Genomic DNA, 18,177 nt, shown 5'->3' with positions numbered 1-18,177 from the left:
CAAATCTTCCCTTATGCGCAGAAAAAATTACTTTATAATTTTTGCAGCAAGAAAATTGGAATTTTGTTTAAAATATAGGACCCTAAGCAAGCAGCCCACTCTATTGTCGTTTCACTTACACTTACTACGAAGAACCCATTCACTCCGTTATTAACGGCATGGACACATAGTTGACAACTTTTTGCGGACGAGACCACCTTGATTAATTCCCTTATGGGCTGAACAGCAACGTTAATCTGTGCATTTTAGCTCTCAGTGCTCTCGCATTTTTGCTCTCCCTCCCTCACTTAAGTCACTCTCTCTCTCTCTCCCTCGCGCTGGCTTGCCTGTGTTACGTGTGTGTGAGTGTAATCAGTTGTGGGTGTGTAGTTGTTGCTGCTGCCAACAGAGACTAGGAAACGTGTATTTCTCTTCTCTCTCTTCCTGCGACAGGCTCTGCTGATGTCGCTCTGCTAACCCTTTCCATATAAACCTGATTTAATCTTTGATTATTATGCTTGTTTTGCTGTTGCTCTCCTCTGGGCTCTCGGCGTAGGATTATGGATATGGCTGGGGCTGGGGCTGCTGCTGGCTTTGCTATTTTTGAAAATTCCACTAAATTATCCGTTGGTTGCCCCGCCGACGTACCCCCCTCGTAGAAGCATAGACGCGCGCTCTTTTATTTGTGCAGGTAAAAACAGTTCATTTGCCTAGAGTTGCCACATCGTCGGGTGTTTGCAGGACCACCTGGAGAGCGTATAAATGTGCATTTTATTGTCTGTCCATGTCCCATATGCATGGAATAAGTTAACAATTTTTTTACGACACTCTGGCCATTAAACACATTTAGATTTAACGGCGAAACTGAACAGGTAGCAATGACTCTGCCTGCGATCTCAAGGCCACAACCAGCGAGGATGATGGCAACCCTAGCTGACTGGACACCTTAGAACCGTATGTTTTCGCGCCGCCGCCTCCGCCCCTTCCAGCAGTGGGCAAAGGAATACTTAAGCCGCAATTTATGGTTATTTTAGCGTTTTGTGCCAGGAATTTTTATAGTTGTATTATGGATACAGAAAAGGGAGCATCGCCTATAGTTTTTGTTTAAATGAAATATGTACATACATACACGTACATACATTGTACATATGTATAAATGTAGATATGCATAAATGTAGATATAATTGCCATTGCTTTTAATTTGTATAAATATAGCCAGCCCAGCGCAAGGAAGTCATCAATTAAACAACTTGTCTCTGCATTATTGTTGTAATAATTACCTCTACACTTGTTTTTTTGGCACAATTTCGCTTTCAAATTCAAAAACGCTGCAAACATTTCTTCATTAATAGAAATTCTCACAGAAATATGTACTTGTTGTTACAGCACAACACGGCGGCAACAGGGCAATTTACATGGATTGGTGTGCACATGCCCATGTACATGGGCATATGCATGTGTGTGTGTGAGAGTAATTTTTCAATTAATTTTAATTATAAACTTAATTAGGAAATCAATGAACGACGCGAACAGAACGGAACAGAAACACAGAATTTGAGGAAAACGACAACATCCATTAGCATGTATTGTATTCATTGGCACAAGTGAGAGCGAGAATATTCATAACTGAAAAACAGCAAAAACAATGACAACAATTCCAAGTGCGCTGCGCATCAAAACATAAAAAATTATCCACTCAAAGCGCCCAGATGGAGCACAGGCCCCAAAAGCTAGCAAAAGCGAGCACGCATACAGTGTTCAACATAAATTTGTATGGACCAGAAACATGCTGCGGAAAGGGAACTTAGTTTTTTGCTTTGTTCTTCTCTTACCTCTTTATTTTGAAAGCAATTTAATAAAAGAAAGTCCTGATTACTAGCCAAGCTTGTGGAAAATGCATGCATTAATCTGATAAAATTATATTTTGAGGGCTAAAAGTCCTATCCAGCAAGTAATATTAAAGCGAACATCGAAATCAAGGAATATGATTTCCGATTATGGACACAGCGGTATATTTACGGTGTATTTTGAAAACGAGAAGGCTTATTTCGGTATATTTATAAGGGACAACACTGGTGCCGCGACCAATAAAACAAAAATTAATAAAACCAAGGGAAACCGGCATGAAATTCGTTTTAGAAAGCCTCACCAAGAACGGTGGGCGTCTGGGCCAGCTGCACATAAAGGATGGAGCACCAGAGCAGCGGACACCGCTGCTAATGCAAACAACAAAAGGCGGCAGCATTCCGTGTCTGTCCGCCGACGTCTTTGAGAGCCATGTGACGAGGAAGCCACATGTTCTTCAGCTTACCCTGTCGACCATCGACCAAATGACGGAGGCGCTGGCCCAGTGGAACAGTGGAGATCGGGGACTGAGCGATTATGTGGGATTTCCCGGACACATGAATGTGCTACTGCTGCGGGATCCTTGCGAGATGACGCCAGCAGGTGGAAACGACCGGGACATACAGCCGCTGTTCACGCGCCGAGGCAAAGAGTCGCTTTCGCCCCAGCGGTACATGGAAATGGTGGCTAGCCTTAAGCCAGACATCTACCAGGGGCTGTGCGACGCAGACACTAATGCAGAGAGCTCCAAGAAACGTGTTCAGAAATCCGTGGACCGCACCGAGAAGTTCATGCAATACATCTACGAGAACAAGAGCAAAGTGGAGTCTGGCCTGCTGGCGCCCATTGTAGGTGGCTACAACACCTTTGCCCGGACGCAGTCCATAAAACATGCCCGCGAACAGCCCGTAGGCAGCTATGGCGGCTACGTCTTTGAGGGATTCCACACGAATGGCTTGACTGCCACCACACTGGATGCGTCCAAGCTGTTGCCGATTGTCCAGCATTGTGTGGGGCAGCTGGAGGAGGACAAGCCGCGAATGGTGCCGGGTGCATATACACCATTGACCACGCTGGAGCTGATTGGCCTGGGCATGGATCTATTCGACACTTCCTATGCCTATTGCGCCGCAGTCAACTTTAAGGCCTTGACGTTTACTTTTGTCCAGAATGATGATGCCATCGTGCACGTTCCCTTCCTAGACATCACGGATGATGCAAACAAAGAGGATTTCACGCCACTGCTGAAAAATTGCGACTGCCTGAGCTGCCAGAAACACACGCGTGCTTACGTACATCATCTGTACAAGACCAACGAGCTGCTGGGTCCTATTCTACTAATGATGTAAGTGAAATCTTACAATCTCTGTCTCAATGATTAATCTCTGTCCCTTTGCAGCCACAATCTGCATCATTACATGGAATTCTTTGAGGCTATAAGGCAGAGCATTGCCAGCGATGGCCTGCAGCAGCTGATGGAGCTGGTTAGGCGGCAGAATGGCGACTCCCAGGTGGACTATAGCATCGCACCCAACCGTAAAGTGATTAGCAAAGCAACAATGGGCAAAGGATTTGCTGCAGCTGCTGTGTGACTCAAATAAGGAGTAGATTTAGTATAAATAAATAGCCTCTTGGTCTCTATTGCAAACGTTTCATATAGTTAAAGGCTGTTCCCAAATCGACTGATCCTCTCCGTTCACTATCTGCTTCATCCGCGTGTACACCGCCTGCGGGGCTGTGCCAGTGATCTCACGAATTCGTTTTATAACCATCGGCTCTGTAAGATTCTCCAATTTGTTCGAGTCTGTGGATGTAAAAATTCTTTTAAATAGTTTGGATGGATTGAAACATTGAAAACTCTTACCTCCCACGGGAATGTATCCAGCCAATTCACAGAATCCCACATTAAATTCGGCCAAATCTTTGTTCACGCAGTAGTGGGATCGCGCAAAGACGAAAACCTGCACATTGCCGCGCTTGCCAGGTCGGCGGTCCTGGGTGATGAAGAGATTGTGGGGTATATTCTGTCCACACATCCAATCGGCGAGCTTCTGCAGATTGTTAACCTTCTCTTGCACCTCTGCCTCGTCGTCATTGGCCTCGAAGATCACACAGATTGCCTCGGTGGGCATTGACTTGCTTAAGCGATACACATAGCCACCGGCCAGCTCCTCCAGCTCCACTTGGTTAATGTACAAGTCTTGGGGCAGGTGCAGCAGGTGGAAGTGTAGGTGATTCACCGAGGCCAGGGCACCAGGACTATTATAGCCCATCCGAATGTCCATGTCGTCTAGGCCTCGCATGAAGTTTATGCAAAATTTCAGCGAGTGCGCAGTGATTCGTTGCACCAGATTGTTCTTCACGTCGGGACAGACCACCGTGTGAAACCTGGTGAGGGGGCTCCTGTTGATAATCATCTGGACATCGGTTTTGTCAACGTCATCGATTGTCAACATCACTTCCAGGGCGTCCACTTTGTTGAAGTTGAATTGCTTTGGCTTGAACGTTGGATTGAGGTTCTCAATGGTTTGTGGGATGCGGCGCTTCACCGTGCGATCCGGATTGAGCTAGGCATGGAGAAATTAGGAGGAAATGTCACTAAATGCTTTCTATTTGTGGGTTTCCATTTACCTCCGCGTAGAACTTGCACTCTCCCGGCAGCACACGACTTGGGCGCGTCTTCTGCAGTTGGTAGGCAAAGATGCCGGGAATCTCGTGCAGCTGCTCCCACCTCACCTTGAGTGAATTAAGGTAGTGTGGCGCTTTCCCCTGAATGCTCGTCACGTACTTTGCCTTGCTTTGCGTGCGTTTTCTTTTTGGGTTTTCCTCCTCCTTCATCATGGCCACCTTGCAAGCAACGGAGCGCGCAACAACAAATACTGGCAGGGCTACCACGCTTCGCCAACAATGCCGCCTCTGACTCAATTCTGTAGCAGCAACCCGCCGAAAGCTGCTGAGGAGTCTCCAAGCATCTTGATTGAATTGTGTTAATTTTCGTAGAGTGCGCGAGTACATATTGGGTGAATTTTAAGAGGAATATTAATTTACATTTTAGAATTTGTGTCTCTGACAACTCTAACCGCTCGGACACAGCTCAGCTGTTCGTAAAGTTATCGGCATTCGAGTAGTTTATATTATTAATTCCTTTTATTTAAAAGATTTTGAATTTTTAATTAAGGAAACTTCACAATAACCAAACTCGGTGGTTTGACCTTGCCGGAAAATAATGCGGAGCATTATGGCCAAGATACAAGGCACCTGTGAAGAATTCTGTCCCGATGGCGAGATTAAAATGTAAGTTCCATCCTTGCTCCGACGAACTAAGATTAACTATTCACTTTGCTAACAGGCGGGTGCGCGAGAGAATGCTTCACTTCTTTGAACTCAAGAATGGCCAGAAGAACGTGCCCGGTATTCTGGTAAAGGAATTTACTCGCTCTGCCGCTGACGTCAAAATGCCCAAGAAGGAGGATATGCGCACTGTGCAATGTTTGACCAGGACCGTTGAGTATCTCCTAAAAGAGTTGGTATTTTGGATTTACATAAAAGGACAAGTATGTTGACCACTTGCCTCTTACAGCATTGTAATAGATACCCGAATGCCCTACCGCATGGCCTACGATTTCATTTTCGATCGCTTGCGTGCCGTGCGCCGCGAGATTGTCATTCAGATGTTGGATGCGCAACAGACTGCAAAGCTTCTGGAGCCAATTGTGATGTTTCTGGCGTACAGCCGGTACCGTCTGTGTGCCGAACCAATTGATATGTTTGACGCAAAGATATGCAACCAGCATCTGCAGGAGTGCCTTACTGGAGTGCTCTGCTGCTACAAGACCTTTGACGAAGATGAAACGGCCTCGAGTCCTACAATTCGTGATCTCCAACGACGCTGCTTCATCGAGTCTGTGTATCAAGTGTTCAATTTGGGCTGCCCGGAATCACTGGAGCGGGGCCTAACCTTACCAGAGCATGTGCGCCAGGATCCAACGTTTAAGCTCAGCTTTCAGATGAGCCTTTCCTACCACCAGGGGAATCTCTACCGCGTCCTCTTAGCATTGCCCAAACTGCCGCACATACTCTGTGCCTTGGCCGCCACAAAGTTACAGATAATACGAAGGTACTATGAGCTATGAATGATTATCCTTAGATACTGACCTATTATTTTACTTCTAGACGGATTCTTCAAATGTTTACGCATGCCTACAATAAGCAGTTCAATGTGCCGGGTTCGTACTTGTTGCGTGTGATGTTAATCGGTTCGCCGGAGCATTTGACCCAGCAGTGCCGCCACTACGGCCTGGAAGTGAGCAAGGAACTTGAGCGTGAGCCGGTGCTGTGTAGTAGGTCAGTGTTTAAGAACCCCGAAGAAACAAAGCTACTGTATATACCCGGAGTTGGCAATGTCCCCAAGGCAGTGCTGTTCAATAAGTCTGATTTTATAAACTCTGCTGAGACAATTAAGGAGCAGCATGAACCCTTTGTTGATTCCAAACTGAAAAAGGTTTACTTGCCAGAAGTTTTGCTTCTTAAAAAGTTCACTTGAGCGAGAAAAGTGGGTCTAAATAATAAGATATGAAATGAAACCATTTTGTTAATTTATTTTTAAGAGATTTGTGAAAACCCATTTATTGGCAACCCTGGAAAAAGAACTTATCGTTATCGATAGTCAGAATGCAGAGAATATAGTATTAAAAATGAATAAACAGTACATTTTTCCATGGATACGTGATTCAATAATAAAAATTCGAAATTATATACCTACCAGCATCATTGTGCATCGACTATTTGCATAAATATCACACTTTTGAATATGTGCGCACAGCACATCTTCACACGGACATACATATGCACAAAGCACATATACATATACGCACAGGGTTGCATTCGAGGCGGGTGTCGGACGCTGTCTAACCAACACCAACAAAAAGTGTACGCAAGAGAAAGTTTTTGGAAAATACAATTCCGCCATATTTACCGGCAAAATTCAAAACATTTACATTGTTGCCAAACAATTGATCCAGCCGGATCCTATTTGTGCAATAATCAAGTGCCAGGCAACAGCGTGGAGGTCGAAACGAGCAACAAAGCCAAGCGACGTCTGCTGCTGCCGTCGCGCAGCCCCACGCAGCACTAATGACAATAGGGAAGTCGTAGAGGAGGGAAAACACAAATACCGACAAAAAGAAGCCCAGTCCAGCCAGCATCAGCCTTGGACGGTACGCAATTGAACGGGTATGTTTTTTAAATTCTGCGTATAGACAGTGGAAAATTGCGAAGTACTAATTGCCAATTCGCAGTGGCCACCAAACAGCGCACACACAGACGCGCGCCAACTCACACTCGCGCACCGCACCGTGCAATATATACACACACACAGAGCAGAGGGCCCAAGAAAGACGGAACAGCGATGACAAGTCATCACCACAGCGTCGGCGTCGGTGGCGGAAACTTTCAGCCCCAACTCCAACTGCAGCATCAGCACCAACTCCGGGCACCCATTGTGAAGAACCTATCACTGGCTGCGGCGGCAGTGCCCCTGCCCATGACCTCCTCATCCTCCTCGTCTGGCCACGGCACGAATGCATCGTCGCTGTATTTCACGCAGGTCTTGCAGCAGCCGCCAACCGCAATCGTGGACCACGAGCCGTACACCAGCGTGCTGCAGCCAGCGGGCGGCGGAAGCGAGAGTTTCCTCATTGAGGAGATCATCGACGACTACGAGGATGAGACAAATATTGTTGTGGACACCGGAGAGTTCTTCATATCGGGCGATGTCTACGAATACTACCCGGCGGTGGATCGTCTAGGTAGGTTTACCTCAGGGGCCGTGGCCGAGGCAGATGCCGTGCCACCGCCAATAATAATGCAGCAGACCAGCGAGGATGAGGACTATATAGATGAGGATGCGATGCGTATGTCGTCCTCCTGCGACGGCGACGAGGAGGATGCGGACGAGGAGTCGGATGCGGTGCCGGCCATGACGAATGCCTTTGAAATAGCCTCCGAAGTGTTGACCACCCTCGAGGCCACCAACATCAAGGAGGAGCAGCTGGAGAGCGATTTTTACATGAAAACAGCGGAGGACTCAAACAGCTCCAATGCCCAGGACTTCAAGGACCTGAAGCTCTTCGGCAACAGTAGTCGCGTGGAGCGACGGGCAAGTGCCGCCACAAAGCGCTGGAAGCAGACCAAGGTACCCATTCGCATCACCCAGGATGAGTTCAATGTAACGCTCTGGTCGTCCCTCAACTCGGAGGACGAGGAAGAGGAGGAGGAGGACCTGGACGATCCGCAAGTGTCTGTGGTCCATCCCGTGGTGTCCTCATCAACCAGCACTGAAGCCTCCTCCTCCAATATGCCAAAGCTCATCATCGATGAGCACATAATCAGCAACAACATGCACCACGATGTCCTCAGCGATGGCATCGGCAATGAATACGTCATCCTGCCGGATCCCTTCAGCGCATCGGCCGTGACGGATGTGGAGGAGGTGGTCAATGCATTTATGGGCGATGTGAAGGGCGAGGAGGACAGCCAGCCGCTGAGCGAGCAGTTCATCTACGCGGATAACCATCTGGATGAGGCATACGGCTCAATTGAACTCATCGAGAATATGCCGCACAACGTGGAGTTGATACCAGTCCCAGCTGCCGCACCACCACCACCTCAGGCGATGACGGGCGGCACGAAGACAAGCCGCTGCCCAACAGCAGCCCAGCTGTCGCTACCAAAGCTGGTGCTACAAAACAGCAGCACAAATGTGCGACTGAAAAGCAGCACAGGGTCGCAGGCCAAGGCCGCGAAAAGGCAAATAAGCAGCGCCTCTGCCCCTGTGGTAGGATTGAATGCGGCGCCGCAACCACCACCGCTGGTGACACCCAGAATTTTGGCACGCCCGCGAGCCACCACGATGACCAAAACAGCAGCCAGTCTGGCCAACCAAGTCGCCGCCAGCAGTCAGTCGGTAGACGGTGCCGCTGCAGGAGCCGCTGCCGAGGAGGATGAGGAGCCAAAGTTTCGGTGCACCCATCGCGGCTGCAACAAGGAGTTCAGGAATCACTCGGCCATGCGGAAGCATATGCATACGCACGGTCCGCGCGGTCATGTGTGCAATGTTTGCGGCAAGAGTTTTGTGGAGAGCTCCAAGCTGAAGCGCCACCAGCTGGTGCACACTGGCGAGAAGCCATTCGAGTGCACCTTCGAGGGCTGCGGCAAGCGTTTCTCCCTCGACTTCAATCTGCGCACCCACGTCAGAATACACACCGGCGATCGGCCCTACCATTGTCCCATCGATGGCTGCTCCAAGTGCTTTGCACAGTCGACGAACCTCAAGTCGCACATGCTGACGCACACGAAGCCCAAGCGCAAGTGGCCCCGGGCACCGCAGGTCAACAGTAAGTCATCTCCGCAGGTCAACAACAAGACGCCGCTGGTGGCACGTTACGGGCGTTTGGAGTTTGGCGAGGATCCGCGACTGGTGTACGTGGAGCAGAACGAGGAGATGGGATCGGTGCTGCTGGATGGTACGTCGACCACATCCTAACTATCAGTGACCATCAATGTGTCCCTCAGTAGAACCGTGGCCTGAGTGAGAAGACTGGCCCCAGTTCCCGGGCACTTTATCAAGTCGCATGCGAGCGAGCGAGCGTGTATTATCTGGCCAGATAATAGATATTATCTGGCGGATAAGCAAGCAACAAACCAACCAACCAACCCATGTGTACAGTTAGTTATAGATCAGGGCCATTAGTCTATGCATGGCGGAGTTTATTCTTGTAATCTATGAGGCGGAGAGTCTGCGGAGCGTGCGACGCCGTCCGCATGCTGCTCCTCTACAAACGCAACCCCTAAGTAAGTTCTTTTCTTAAATTGGATACGTAGTAGGTGTGTGTGAAGCCATGGACATGGATGAATAAATGGAGGATCGATCGATCAGTCGATCGTCTAGATATGTAAGCATAGATTTAAGTGCCCTAAGGCCCGTAAAACCCCCCCACAAAATAGCTATCACTATCACTATATGTACTAATTTTACTACCATCTGCAACCGGATGCATTATGGCATCCCAGTTGTGGATCTATTCGTGTGCAGTCTTCACTCGAATAACAAAACACTGCGCACACACACAACCATACACTTTTTCTACACACGCAACGCCCCCCCTTACCCTACAATATTTAATACGCATAAACAAACCCCAACCAAACCTACAACCTACAACCCCCCATAGGCTATCTACATATATTTTTGTAATGAAATGTAACATTTAGAGCATTGAACTGCAAAGTAACGTTTAGAATAGAACAGAAGCAGAGCAGGAGTAAATTTTTGTAGCGCCTAAACGTAATTCACAAAATGGAAAACACTTCAATTCGATTGTACAAGTTAACCAGAGTCGCGGCATAAACAAGGGAATACCTCTTTCAAAATTATACAAATAAAAACACGAAAAGAATTCAAAAGCACATTCAATTGCATTCCTTCGGGCACATTCTTTAGCATTCACATTTATTACCTTAACTATTATTTAGCATCCAACAGGGAGTACGTGTGTAGACTAAGGCTAGCTTAAACAGTGCGCCGGCCGATTAGTGGCTGCCATTTGCTGCTTAGCTTATCCGCTAAAGGAACTCCAACACCGTTTTCGACTGTGATTGATGTGTAAACACACTTGGTGGATGTGAATATGTGTGGATTAGATAAAGCTGGCGCGTTTATAGGCACAATAACAGATACGCAGCAGCAGGCAGATATTCAATTATTGGAAAATTGGAAGTATAAACACACACGCTGCGGTTCGGTTATATGACCTTGACACCTTGTCCTTGATGCGCGCCGGGTAAGATATCGGCAATAAGTGTGTTGGGTGAGATTAGTCCGGCCAGAGAGAGCAGCACCGAGTAGTTGAAGTACCAGAATACGCAGAAGAGCACCATAAAGAGCACGTCTGCAAATGAGAGAAGAGCAATAATATTGAAGGCGTCGCGTCGCTCGTGATAAGCCTGAAAATTCGCACTAAATGTATGACGAATTGTATTGGACAAACCCTTGGCTCAAGAGAGATGAGTTGTCCCAATACTTACGTATCGTTACACGTTCCCACTTCTCCACCATATAGAGCTCGGTAACCTGGGGAAATGGAAAAACATGAAGCCAATTAACGACACGAATAACACAGACCTGCCTCTGGAATACGCACCATGAGGTATCGGAACCACCAGTAACTGGCAAACTCCACAACATTGTCGACAATCATGTTGCTCATTTCGATCAATTCAAACAATAAAACTTAAAGACACAAATTAGCGCGTTTTAAGTGCTCAAATTTAATTTCTCCCCTTCTTTAATTTATACTAAATTAACAGAGTTGGGCAACGCAAAACAGAAAGACGACTTCCAGTGTTGTGCAGCGCTTGGGTCATGGTATTGGAAAATGCATTCTGGCAACAGCTGTGCAACAAATTGTTTACAAAACATTTTGAAATAATTAAAACGGAAAATGACAAATTTCGTTGTGAAGCTGCTTCAGCGCACCCAACTGTCCCACAGCCAGGTGGATAAAAAGCCCTTCATCTATGCCCGGAGCAACTGGCTGGACGATGAGGTCGAGTTTCAATTCCTGTCCACATTCGACAACCAAAATTATAGGGGCAGCCTGAAGTATACGGAAATACGAAGTGCTGCCAGTGATCTCGACGTGGAGTACGAGTTATTTCTCAGCGAATGCAAGAATGCGCTCACCACGCACATGGGACTGACCGGATTCGACTACGAGATAGCCCAAGAGGACGAGCAGCAACAGGTCTTTAAACTGCACAAATGCGACGGCTATGAGGCGCTATACCTAGACATTCCGCTAAAGAAAGTGTCCAACTGCTATCAGCTGCTGGATGCAGCTATAGATCTGGGCCAGCAGCCGGCAACGGCGGCTCCTTCCACAGACCTTGAGCGGTTAGGCAAACACACGATCGAAGAGTACGAGAAATATGTGACGTCATCCAAGGAAAAGGAAGCGCAAATGCTGAAAAAGTTCATTCTGCTCATAAATAGCAAAAAGGCACACATAAGAGATCTGAAGAGACAGCTGGAAGAGCGACACGATAAGCATTCCAAGCAGAGGAAAAACTCTGGCAATGAAGACACCGACGACGACGGGGATGAGGAGGAGTTTGGTGCCGCCACGCAGGCTATGGATATGGAAAAGAACACGTAGCATGCCACAATGCCACTGGTAACACCCACGCAGCCACAGATCTTTCATTGAGTTCGTGTCGGTGTGGCTCGAAATGTATTTCTCTTTTTCGTTTGCTTTGTTTTGGTTTAGTTTTTGTTTTTCATTTCGATTGTTTTGATTTTGTAAAATAAATTAGCTTTATAATGTATGTATATATGTATAAATAAACAACAAATAGACTTTAAACATAATACATTAAATTACCAGCAATAGACGTGTAAATGTGTGTGGTGTTTGTGGCTTACAATTAGACCAACAGAAGATCGTTTTTGGAATAAGTTACAATATATAGTATATAATATATATATACATATATTATATATGTATGTATGCAGATGTATACGTAGTTATCGTTGCAGTTATTGAAATCTCCACAGAAAATAAAGAAACACAAAAGAAATTACCATTTGAAATGAAGAAAAAGAGTAAGGAAAAGCCTGGTACATAAGGTAAGTGTGTGTTAGGGTGTGTGTGTGTGTGTGTGTTAATATGTATATGCGCTATCATATAGACGTTATGTATATAAGACGTTATGTTTAGTTTTTAGGGTGTGGATAACATTTGAAAGAGTAAACAATTACGAGCTGATGGTGAAGTGGATTTTAGGATCCGGCCGTTTGATCACTCAGAGTGCAAGCAGATCCTCCTCGGCGCCCGGTTTCTTTGGTGTCTTTCGTAAGCTATCGCCTCCAGGTCCTGTCTGTGTATTCGTGCTGGCGGCAGAGTTCGAAGCATTGATCGTTGGAAGATTTTCAGCGGCAGCGGCACGTTCCTCAAGGAATTTGTCAAACTCTGAGCTGGTCAGCTCCTCAATGCCATCCACTTCCTTCTGTGGACAAAATAAAGCCGCTCATTAGTCATGATCCACACAAATGGGATTTAAGGTTGTGAAAGAAGCAGAAAAAGCAAAAGTAAGTCATGTAAATCGAAGAACCGAGGACGAAAATGTGCGTGTTGTGAATGAGCTTAGAAAAAAGTCTAAATGCAAAGTGATTTTTTTTTGTTTTGCTACTTACTGAGCTGCCCAACCACGCCTCCATTTCATCGATCTCATTCTCTTTCGTCGACTGTTTTGGGGCGCAAAAACACAGAAGAAGAACCCAAAAAGTGGGGTAGGGAGGAAACGAACGAAGAACGGAACCAAACGAAATTTGCATAGAAACAAAAACAAATGTTCGAAATTTATAATCAATAAATGAATGGCCAAAACGAGGATTAAATATTAAAGTAAGGAAAAAAGGATCGAACACCATTAGTTAGATCACTTGCCGGCGGCATTATTACTCACTTTACTTACCACCGGCGGATCGCCGGTTGCCCTTAGTGGTGCCTGCTGCTTCTGTGCTTGTTTGTAGGGTGAGGCCACGGCCACGGCCCCGACACTGCCGGCAGCCGCATCCACGGAGGGAATATCGCGCAGCAAGTCCGTTTTGCTAAGCAAGAGAAAACGCTTTTAGTTAATAAAAAAAGCAAACGCAAACCTAATTCCACTTACTGGTTGCCATCGGTGCGAGATTGCGCCAGCATATCGAACTCGTCGGCAGCTCCTCTGGGTGCTGCTGCAGCTGCAGCTCCAGCTCCAGCGCCAGTTCCGGCCGATAAGCTGAGCTGGCCAAAGCTCTGGGGTAGCTGCTGCTGCTGTTCTTCGCTGCTCTCAATCAAATCGATCAGCAGCTGATCGCTTTGCGGCGTATTGCTGACGGCAGCAGCACCTGTGGCCGAGGGTGGCGGAGGAAGCGAGGCCACAACTGCACCCGTACCTGGAGCCACGCCAGGCAGACCCATGGCAGCGCCCAGCACTGCAGAGGGCGAGGTGACAACCGCAGCGCCACCCAAGCCCTGAGAGCGCGTCTTCTCGTAGCGCTGATGGCGCAAGAACAAATTATTGAGCTCGTCGTTGATGCGCAGAAACTCGGCTGTCAGCTCGTCATCCTGCACACGTCCAATCAGATCCACAATGCGCGACTGCATCTCCTTGCAGGTGGAGGTGAGCTCGTTGAGCAGCGCATAGTCGTCGGTGGACTCCTGGCCGGGCTTCAGCACGCTCAGCATTTCGCTCAGAATGGACATGTTGTTGCTGACTATCTCCAGCTCTGATCGCAGCTTGGCTCCCTGCTCTGGCGTCAAATGCAATGGACCGCTGCTGGGTGGAGCAGCGGCGGCAGCAGCAGCCACAGCTGCCACATGCTGCGGCGACACTGTATGGGCAGCCATCAACTGTGGATGTGGATGCACCTCCGGCACACTCTAAAAGGGAAGCGAGAGGGACTGGAGCATAAGAAAAAGTAGTTTCGAGTGCCAGTGCAGCAAAACTCACCCTCTGTGGCGTATAGATGGGCGCCATGGCATCCAAATCAGCGACAGGAAACTCAATGCCCTTGTTCTTCAGCTCCATGTACATCTGTGTGACCCCATTGAGGTCTGGCTGGTTCTTAAAGGCATCCGCCCATATCTGTATGAGGCTGAGCACCTTCTCCTGCATGGCAGCCGGCGGATCGTTCTTTGACCCAATCAGCTTGACCAATTCGTTGATAAAGTCCTTCTGGGCCACCAGCACATGGAATGCCTTGCCGCAGTTCTTCACGCATGTCTCCAGCACAGTCAGCGTGAACATCACCACCTGATTGTTCTTGCCGGCATTCTGTGAGAGGCGCTTCCGTATAGCGCGCATGGCATCACGGGCCGTGTCCGAGGATTCGTTGATCATGTCGCAGATTTCCATATTGGCAGCCCAATTCTCCGAGGCAAGGTTTGCATCGGTGGCAGCCTCTGTGGGTTGAATAGCAGTTTTATTATCATTACTAATAAAGGAGTGCAATGACTTCATTTCAGAGCAACGCAACGCAACGCATACGCAAATACAGGTGGGTGCATTTCCATATAGCAACCGCAAAAAAAAATGAATAATGAAACAATATGAAGCAATAAAAGCGCACAAACCATTGCGCAGTCATGCTGTTTGCTCGTACATTTGTTTGTGTGTATGGAAATGACTGCGAAAATGCGAAGCAAAGGAAAAATGAAACCAATTAACACATCTATTTTATGTAACTATGGAAGCCGCCAAAGGCAAAACGCAAAAACCCAAAAAAAGGTTGAATCTTCGATGACTAATTGCCATTACTTATGGAGCAGCAGTGACAGCGGGGGGTACGAAGCATCAATAACAATACAGGGAAATGCGTTCAGTTGCCTATGCCAATAATCATTTTTGTGTAAGCAACAAATTGCCTTACTGCTATCTGTCGCACCTGTCAATGGCCCTTCCCTGCTTGACGATGACAAACCCATCCCATCTGTACTCTAATCACTGTCTAATCTTATCAGGCAATTTTTTGCCAATGCCACTGTGTTTTGGACTGTGGTATGGTTGTGTGGCGTGATAACTGACTTCACCATAGTAATGGTGTGGCAACAACAAATCCGTTTTCATTGCCTGTTCGTGCGAGCCGCAAGAAAGTGACGCAGCGCAGCAAGAGGCCAAAAGAAAGTTGTGAAAATTCAATTTTCCAGTGCCTCAATGGCACTGCTACGCCTCTGACACTGCTCACTTGATATGTTTTTGATGATTGGGTCTCTGGGTAGCGCTGGCAAGTGCGCAAATGTACCCACATATGTAGATTTTTGTGTGGAAAATGTTACGATTTAATCATATACACACCCCCACATCCGGCAGTGCAGCGGAGGGAGTAGGTGGGGGGGCAGAGTGGCGGTGGCGCAGCAGCTTTTTACGTTTTCCATTTCAACTCACCTATGCGCTGTCCAATTGGAGTGGAGAAAACATTTCCCAGGGCGCCAACGTTGAAGAATGAAGCCATTTTAGTGCGCTCTCTCGCTGTGTATATTTCGTTTTCTGTCCTAACCAATGTAATAACCAGTTTTTGCAATAAATATTATTTACTTTTACACCTGAGAATGTTTATACGTTTCGAGCAGTGTGACCGCGGATTTATTAATAAGATACACCGTCGGACCCTCAAAAATATACCAAAATATACCTTATCGTCCTAAAAATATACCGTAAATATACCGTGGTCTAAAATCATATTCCTCGATTTTGATGTTCCATTTGATATTACTAGCTTGCAAAGACCTTTAACACTGAACCAATAATTTAATCCGATTGTAAAATCAATTTGGCTTATTATAAATACTCCTTTGATGGTCAGAGATATTCTCTCCTGTGCCTAAACAGTCAGGGAAATTCCATCCTGCGTCCAAACGGTCAGAGTGTGACGGCGCATGAGCCTCAGAAATATACCAAAAATAACCTTCTCATGTTCGAAATATATCGTAAATAATGAGAAAATAATCACCCACAAATATGTATGTGATATATTCATATATCGATGTATTGAACATCCCTAGGAAAAGTTTTTGATGGAAAACAACGATTGAACCAACAAATTCTGCCTTTAAACTAGGAAATTGGGAATACTTGCTCTAGTTCGGTATAGTGCGGTGCAATATGGCCGCCTTAGTACTAACCCGGAACATGCAGCTGGCCAGTAAGTGATGCGCCGGGCCGCACAAAAAGTGCCTGGCGGAAATTATGTAATGATGGAATTTAGTTTCCTTTGCTAACGTTGTTTTTGTTGTTGATTCCCGACTGTAGAACACCATGGCAGTGGTGTCGTGGGCGTGCTCTGCCTGCGGGGCTACGCCGCTGCCGCTGAGGATGCGCCACGCCCCCTGAAGACCACCAATCCGGCTGCCATGAAGCGCGGCACGGGCGGACGCAGCAGCTTCAACGGAATCGTGGCAACCGTTTTCGGAGCCACCGGCTTTGTGGGTCGCTATGTGTGCAACAAGCTGGGCAAGTCCGGCTCCCAGATGATCCTGCCCTATCGCGGTGAGGACTCTGAGGTTATCCGTCTGAAAGTCACCGGCGATCTGGGTCAGGTGCTGTTCCACTTTTACAATCTGGAGGATTCCGCTTCCATTCGCAACGCTGTGAAGCACTCGAACGTGGTCATCAACTTGGTTGGCCGCGACTTCGAGACCAAGAACTTCAAGTTCAAGGATGTCAATGTCACTGGCGCTGAGAGGATTGCCAGGTAGGTGTCACAAGGTGACGTATAACTACCTCCAATGCTGAATGTTTCTCTCTTGAAGGATCTGCCGCGAGGCTGGCGTCGAGAGATTGATTCACCTCTCCTCCCTGAATGTGGAGGCGAATCCCAAGACCCTTTACGTCAAGGGCGGCAGTGAGTGGCTGAGGAGCAAATACGAGGGAGAGCTCCGCGTGCGTGATGCCTTCCCCAATGCCACAATTATTCGACCGGCCGACATATACGGCTCGGAGGATCGCTTCTTGCGCTACTATGCACACATCTGGCGTCGCCAGTTCCGCTCGATGCCGCTCTGGTACAAGGGAGAGCGCACCGTGAAGCAGCCCGTGTACGTGACGGATGTGGCCCAGGCCATCATCAACGCAGCCAAGGACCCGGATACCGCTGGACGCATCTACCAAGCTGTTGGGTAGGTATCCAAAAGCACTCCAGTGGAAGTTTCGCTGTAATCTGTGTGTCCTTTGCAGTCCCAAGCGGTATCAGCTGAGCGAGCTGGTCGATTGGTTCCATCGTCTGATGCGCAAGGATCAGAAACGCTGGGGCTATCAGCGTTACGACATGCGCTGGGACCCCACCTTCCTGATGAAGGCCAAGCTCACCAGCTTTATCTGCCCCGGTGCTCCCATTGGCGGTCTGCACCCGGAGCGCATTGAGCGCGAGGGCATCACCGACAAGGTTCTGCCCGGTGTGCCCACCCTGGAGGATCTGGGTGTTCAGCTGACCACCATGGAGCAGCAGGTGCCCTGGGAGCTGCGTCCGTACCGCGCTGCCCTCTACTACGATGCCGAGTTGGGTGAATTCGAGACACCGGAGCCACCAAAGACCATTGAGGCACGCGAGGAGCTGCGCTTGTTTGCCTAATCGATGTTGGCTTGAGTGTTGATTGGAAATTCTTAGTAAAAACTTGTTTAAGGCGATGCGTCAATAAAAGGAAGTCTACAATTAAAGTCCGATAAAAGTTCAGTTTGAATTAAAAGTTCTTGGCGCTTTCGTGTACTCGCCACGGCGATGCCACTCTTTCGAAAATAGTGACGAGAGCGAACATG

At 47.7% G+C, this 18,177-nt stretch overlaps 8 protein-coding genes across 11 annotated transcripts; 5 read left to right on the top strand and 3 right to left on the bottom strand.

The window, feature by feature from the left end:
• Positions 1 to 336: 336 nt before the first annotated feature.
• LOC117895205 (TOM1-like protein 2) lies at positions 337 to 16,001 on the bottom strand. Of its 4 annotated transcripts, none has more exons than XM_034802693.1 (6): positions 15,811 to 16,001; positions 14,377 to 14,828; positions 13,555 to 14,306; positions 13,390 to 13,492; positions 9,118 to 9,123; positions 337 to 381 (listed from the first exon to the last, which is right to left on the bottom strand). In XM_034802693.1, the coding sequence occupies exons 1-6, from the start codon at positions 15,875 to 15,877 to the stop codon at positions 352 to 354; spliced, it is 1,410 nt and encodes a 469-aa protein (XP_034658584.1). In that variant the 5' UTR covers positions 15,878 to 16,001; the 3' UTR covers positions 337 to 351. The 4 variants fall into 4 exon arrangements, with proteins under 4 accessions (XP_034658584.1, XP_034658580.1, XP_034658581.1 ...); XM_034802689.1 differs by lacking the exons at positions 337 to 381; positions 9,118 to 9,123 and adding exons at positions 12,397 to 12,888; positions 13,076 to 13,126 and having other exon boundaries at positions 13,348 to 13,492; XM_034802690.1 differs by lacking the exons at positions 337 to 381; positions 9,118 to 9,123 and adding exons at positions 12,397 to 12,888; positions 13,076 to 13,126 and having other exon boundaries at positions 13,357 to 13,492.
• LOC117895210 (queuine tRNA-ribosyltransferase accessory subunit 2) lies at positions 2,063 to 3,465 on the top strand. The gene is made up of 2 exons (XM_034802701.1): positions 2,063 to 3,169; positions 3,224 to 3,465. Exons 1-2 carry the CDS (start codon positions 2,103 to 2,105, stop codon positions 3,414 to 3,416), a joined length of 1,260 nt encoding a protein of 419 aa, XP_034658592.1. The 5' UTR covers positions 2,063 to 2,102; the 3' UTR covers positions 3,417 to 3,465.
• LOC117895212 (GDP-D-glucose phosphorylase 1) lies at positions 3,439 to 4,877 on the bottom strand. The gene is made up of 3 exons (XM_034802703.1): positions 4,456 to 4,877; positions 3,689 to 4,391; positions 3,439 to 3,628 (listed from the first exon to the last, which is right to left on the bottom strand). The coding sequence occupies exons 1-3, from the start codon at positions 4,837 to 4,839 to the stop codon at positions 3,477 to 3,479; spliced, it is 1,239 nt and encodes a 412-aa protein (XP_034658594.1). The 5' UTR covers positions 4,840 to 4,877; the 3' UTR covers positions 3,439 to 3,476.
• Positions 4,978 to 6,585, top strand: LOC117895213 (germinal-center associated nuclear protein). The gene is made up of 4 exons (XM_034802704.1): positions 4,978 to 5,118; positions 5,174 to 5,347; positions 5,405 to 5,941; positions 5,998 to 6,585. The coding sequence occupies exons 1-4, from the start codon at positions 5,051 to 5,053 to the stop codon at positions 6,365 to 6,367; spliced, it is 1,149 nt and encodes a 382-aa protein (XP_034658595.1). The 5' UTR covers positions 4,978 to 5,050; the 3' UTR covers positions 6,368 to 6,585.
• LOC117895204 (polycomb protein PHO) lies at positions 6,699 to 10,290 on the top strand. The gene is made up of 2 exons (XM_034802688.1): positions 6,699 to 7,056; positions 7,122 to 10,290. The coding sequence occupies exon 2, from the start codon at positions 7,232 to 7,234 to the stop codon at positions 9,365 to 9,367; it is 2,136 nt and encodes a 711-aa protein (XP_034658579.1). The 5' UTR covers positions 6,699 to 7,056; positions 7,122 to 7,231; the 3' UTR covers positions 9,368 to 10,290.
• On the bottom strand, positions 10,312 to 11,196 carry LOC117895222. The gene is made up of 3 exons (XM_034802717.1): positions 11,025 to 11,196; positions 10,909 to 10,954; positions 10,312 to 10,772 (listed from the first exon to the last, which is right to left on the bottom strand). The coding sequence occupies exons 1-3, from the start codon at positions 11,088 to 11,090 to the stop codon at positions 10,627 to 10,629; spliced, it is 258 nt and encodes an 85-aa protein (XP_034658608.1). The 5' UTR covers positions 11,091 to 11,196; the 3' UTR covers positions 10,312 to 10,626.
• On the top strand, positions 11,257 to 12,108 carry LOC117895218. The gene has a single exon (XM_034802711.1). It carries the CDS (start codon positions 11,325 to 11,327, stop codon positions 12,036 to 12,038), a length of 714 nt encoding a protein of 237 aa, XP_034658602.1. The 5' UTR covers positions 11,257 to 11,324; the 3' UTR covers positions 12,039 to 12,108.
• Positions 16,002 to 16,407: 406 nt separating the features above from the next.
• LOC117895211 (NADH dehydrogenase [ubiquinone] 1 alpha subcomplex subunit 9, mitochondrial) lies at positions 16,408 to 18,078 on the top strand. The gene is made up of 4 exons (XM_034802702.1): positions 16,408 to 16,567; positions 16,675 to 17,116; positions 17,175 to 17,540; positions 17,599 to 18,078. The coding sequence occupies exons 1-4, from the start codon at positions 16,528 to 16,530 to the stop codon at positions 17,990 to 17,992; spliced, it is 1,242 nt and encodes a 413-aa protein (XP_034658593.1). The 5' UTR covers positions 16,408 to 16,527; the 3' UTR covers positions 17,993 to 18,078.
• Positions 18,079 to 18,177: the final 99 nt, after the last annotated feature.

The sequence above is a fragment of the Drosophila subobscura genome, chromosome J (assembly GCF_008121235.1).
Source record: "Drosophila subobscura isolate 14011-0131.10 chromosome J, UCBerk_Dsub_1.0, whole genome shotgun sequence".
In the NCBI taxonomy this organism is placed as follows: domain Eukaryota; kingdom Metazoa; phylum Arthropoda; class Insecta; order Diptera; family Drosophilidae; genus Drosophila; species Drosophila subobscura.
The sequence above is the reverse complement of the archived record's forward strand: the minus strand, read 5'-3'. Positions and strand labels throughout refer to the sequence as shown.

Coding starts and splice junctions, on each gene's coding strand:
- LOC117895210 (XM_034802701.1), top strand. CDS start 2,103: ATGAAATTCGTTTTAGAAAGCCTCACCAAGAACGGTGGGCGTCTGGGC. Junction 3,170..3,223: donor GGTCCTATTCTACTAATGAT/GTAAGTGAAATC, acceptor GTCCCTTTGCAG/CCACAATCTGCATCATTACA.
- LOC117895212 (XM_034802703.1), bottom strand. CDS start 4,839: ATGTACTCGCGCACTCTACGAAAATTAACACAATTCAATCAAGATGCT. Junction 4,392..4,455: donor AGTGCAAGTTCTACGCGGAG/GTAAATGGAAAC, acceptor CTCCATGCCTAG/CTCAATCCGGATCGCACGGT. Junction 3,629..3,688: donor TGGATACATTCCCGTGGGAG/GTAAGAGTTTTC, acceptor TTACATCCACAG/ACTCGAACAAATTGGAGAAT.
- LOC117895213 (XM_034802704.1), top strand. CDS start 5,051: ATGCGGAGCATTATGGCCAAGATACAAGGCACCTGTGAAGAATTCTGT. Junction 5,119..5,173: donor CCCGATGGCGAGATTAAAAT/GTAAGTTCCATC, acceptor CTTTGCTAACAG/GCGGGTGCGCGAGAGAATGC. Junction 5,348..5,404: donor GTTGAGTATCTCCTAAAAGA/GTTGGTATTTTG, acceptor TGCCTCTTACAG/CATTGTAATAGATACCCGAA.
- LOC117895204 (XM_034802688.1), top strand. CDS start 7,232: ATGACAAGTCATCACCACAGCGTCGGCGTCGGTGGCGGAAACTTTCAG.
- LOC117895222 (XM_034802717.1), bottom strand. CDS start 11,090: ATGAGCAACATGATTGTCGACAATGTTGTGGAGTTTGCCAGTTACTGG. Junction 10,955..11,024: donor GGTGGTTCCGATACCTCATG/GTGCGTATTCCA, acceptor CCATTTCCCCAG/GTTACCGAGCTCTATATGGT. Junction 10,773..10,908: donor GTGGGAACGTGTAACGATAC/GTAAGTATTGGG, acceptor TCTCATTTGCAG/ACGTGCTCTTTATGGTGCTC.
- LOC117895218 (XM_034802711.1), top strand. CDS start 11,325: ATGACAAATTTCGTTGTGAAGCTGCTTCAGCGCACCCAACTGTCCCAC.
- LOC117895205 (XM_034802689.1), bottom strand. CDS start 15,877: ATGGCTTCATTCTTCAACGTTGGCGCCCTGGGAAATGTTTTCTCCACT. Junction 13,127..13,347: donor ATCCGCCGGTGGTAAGTAAA/GTGAGTAATAAT, acceptor GCCCCAAAACAG/TCGACGAAAGAGAATGAGAT. Junction 12,889..13,075: donor AGGCGTGGTTGGGCAGCTCA/GTAAGTAGCAAA, acceptor TTTTGTCCACAG/AAGGAAGTGGATGGCATTGA.
- LOC117895211 (XM_034802702.1), top strand. CDS start 16,528: ATGGCCGCCTTAGTACTAACCCGGAACATGCAGCTGGCCA. Junction 17,117..17,174: donor GGCGCTGAGAGGATTGCCAG/GTAGGTGTCACA, acceptor TCTCTCTTGAAG/GATCTGCCGCGAGGCTGGCG. Junction 17,541..17,598: donor CGCATCTACCAAGCTGTTGG/GTAGGTATCCAA, acceptor TGTCCTTTGCAG/TCCCAAGCGGTATCAGCTGA.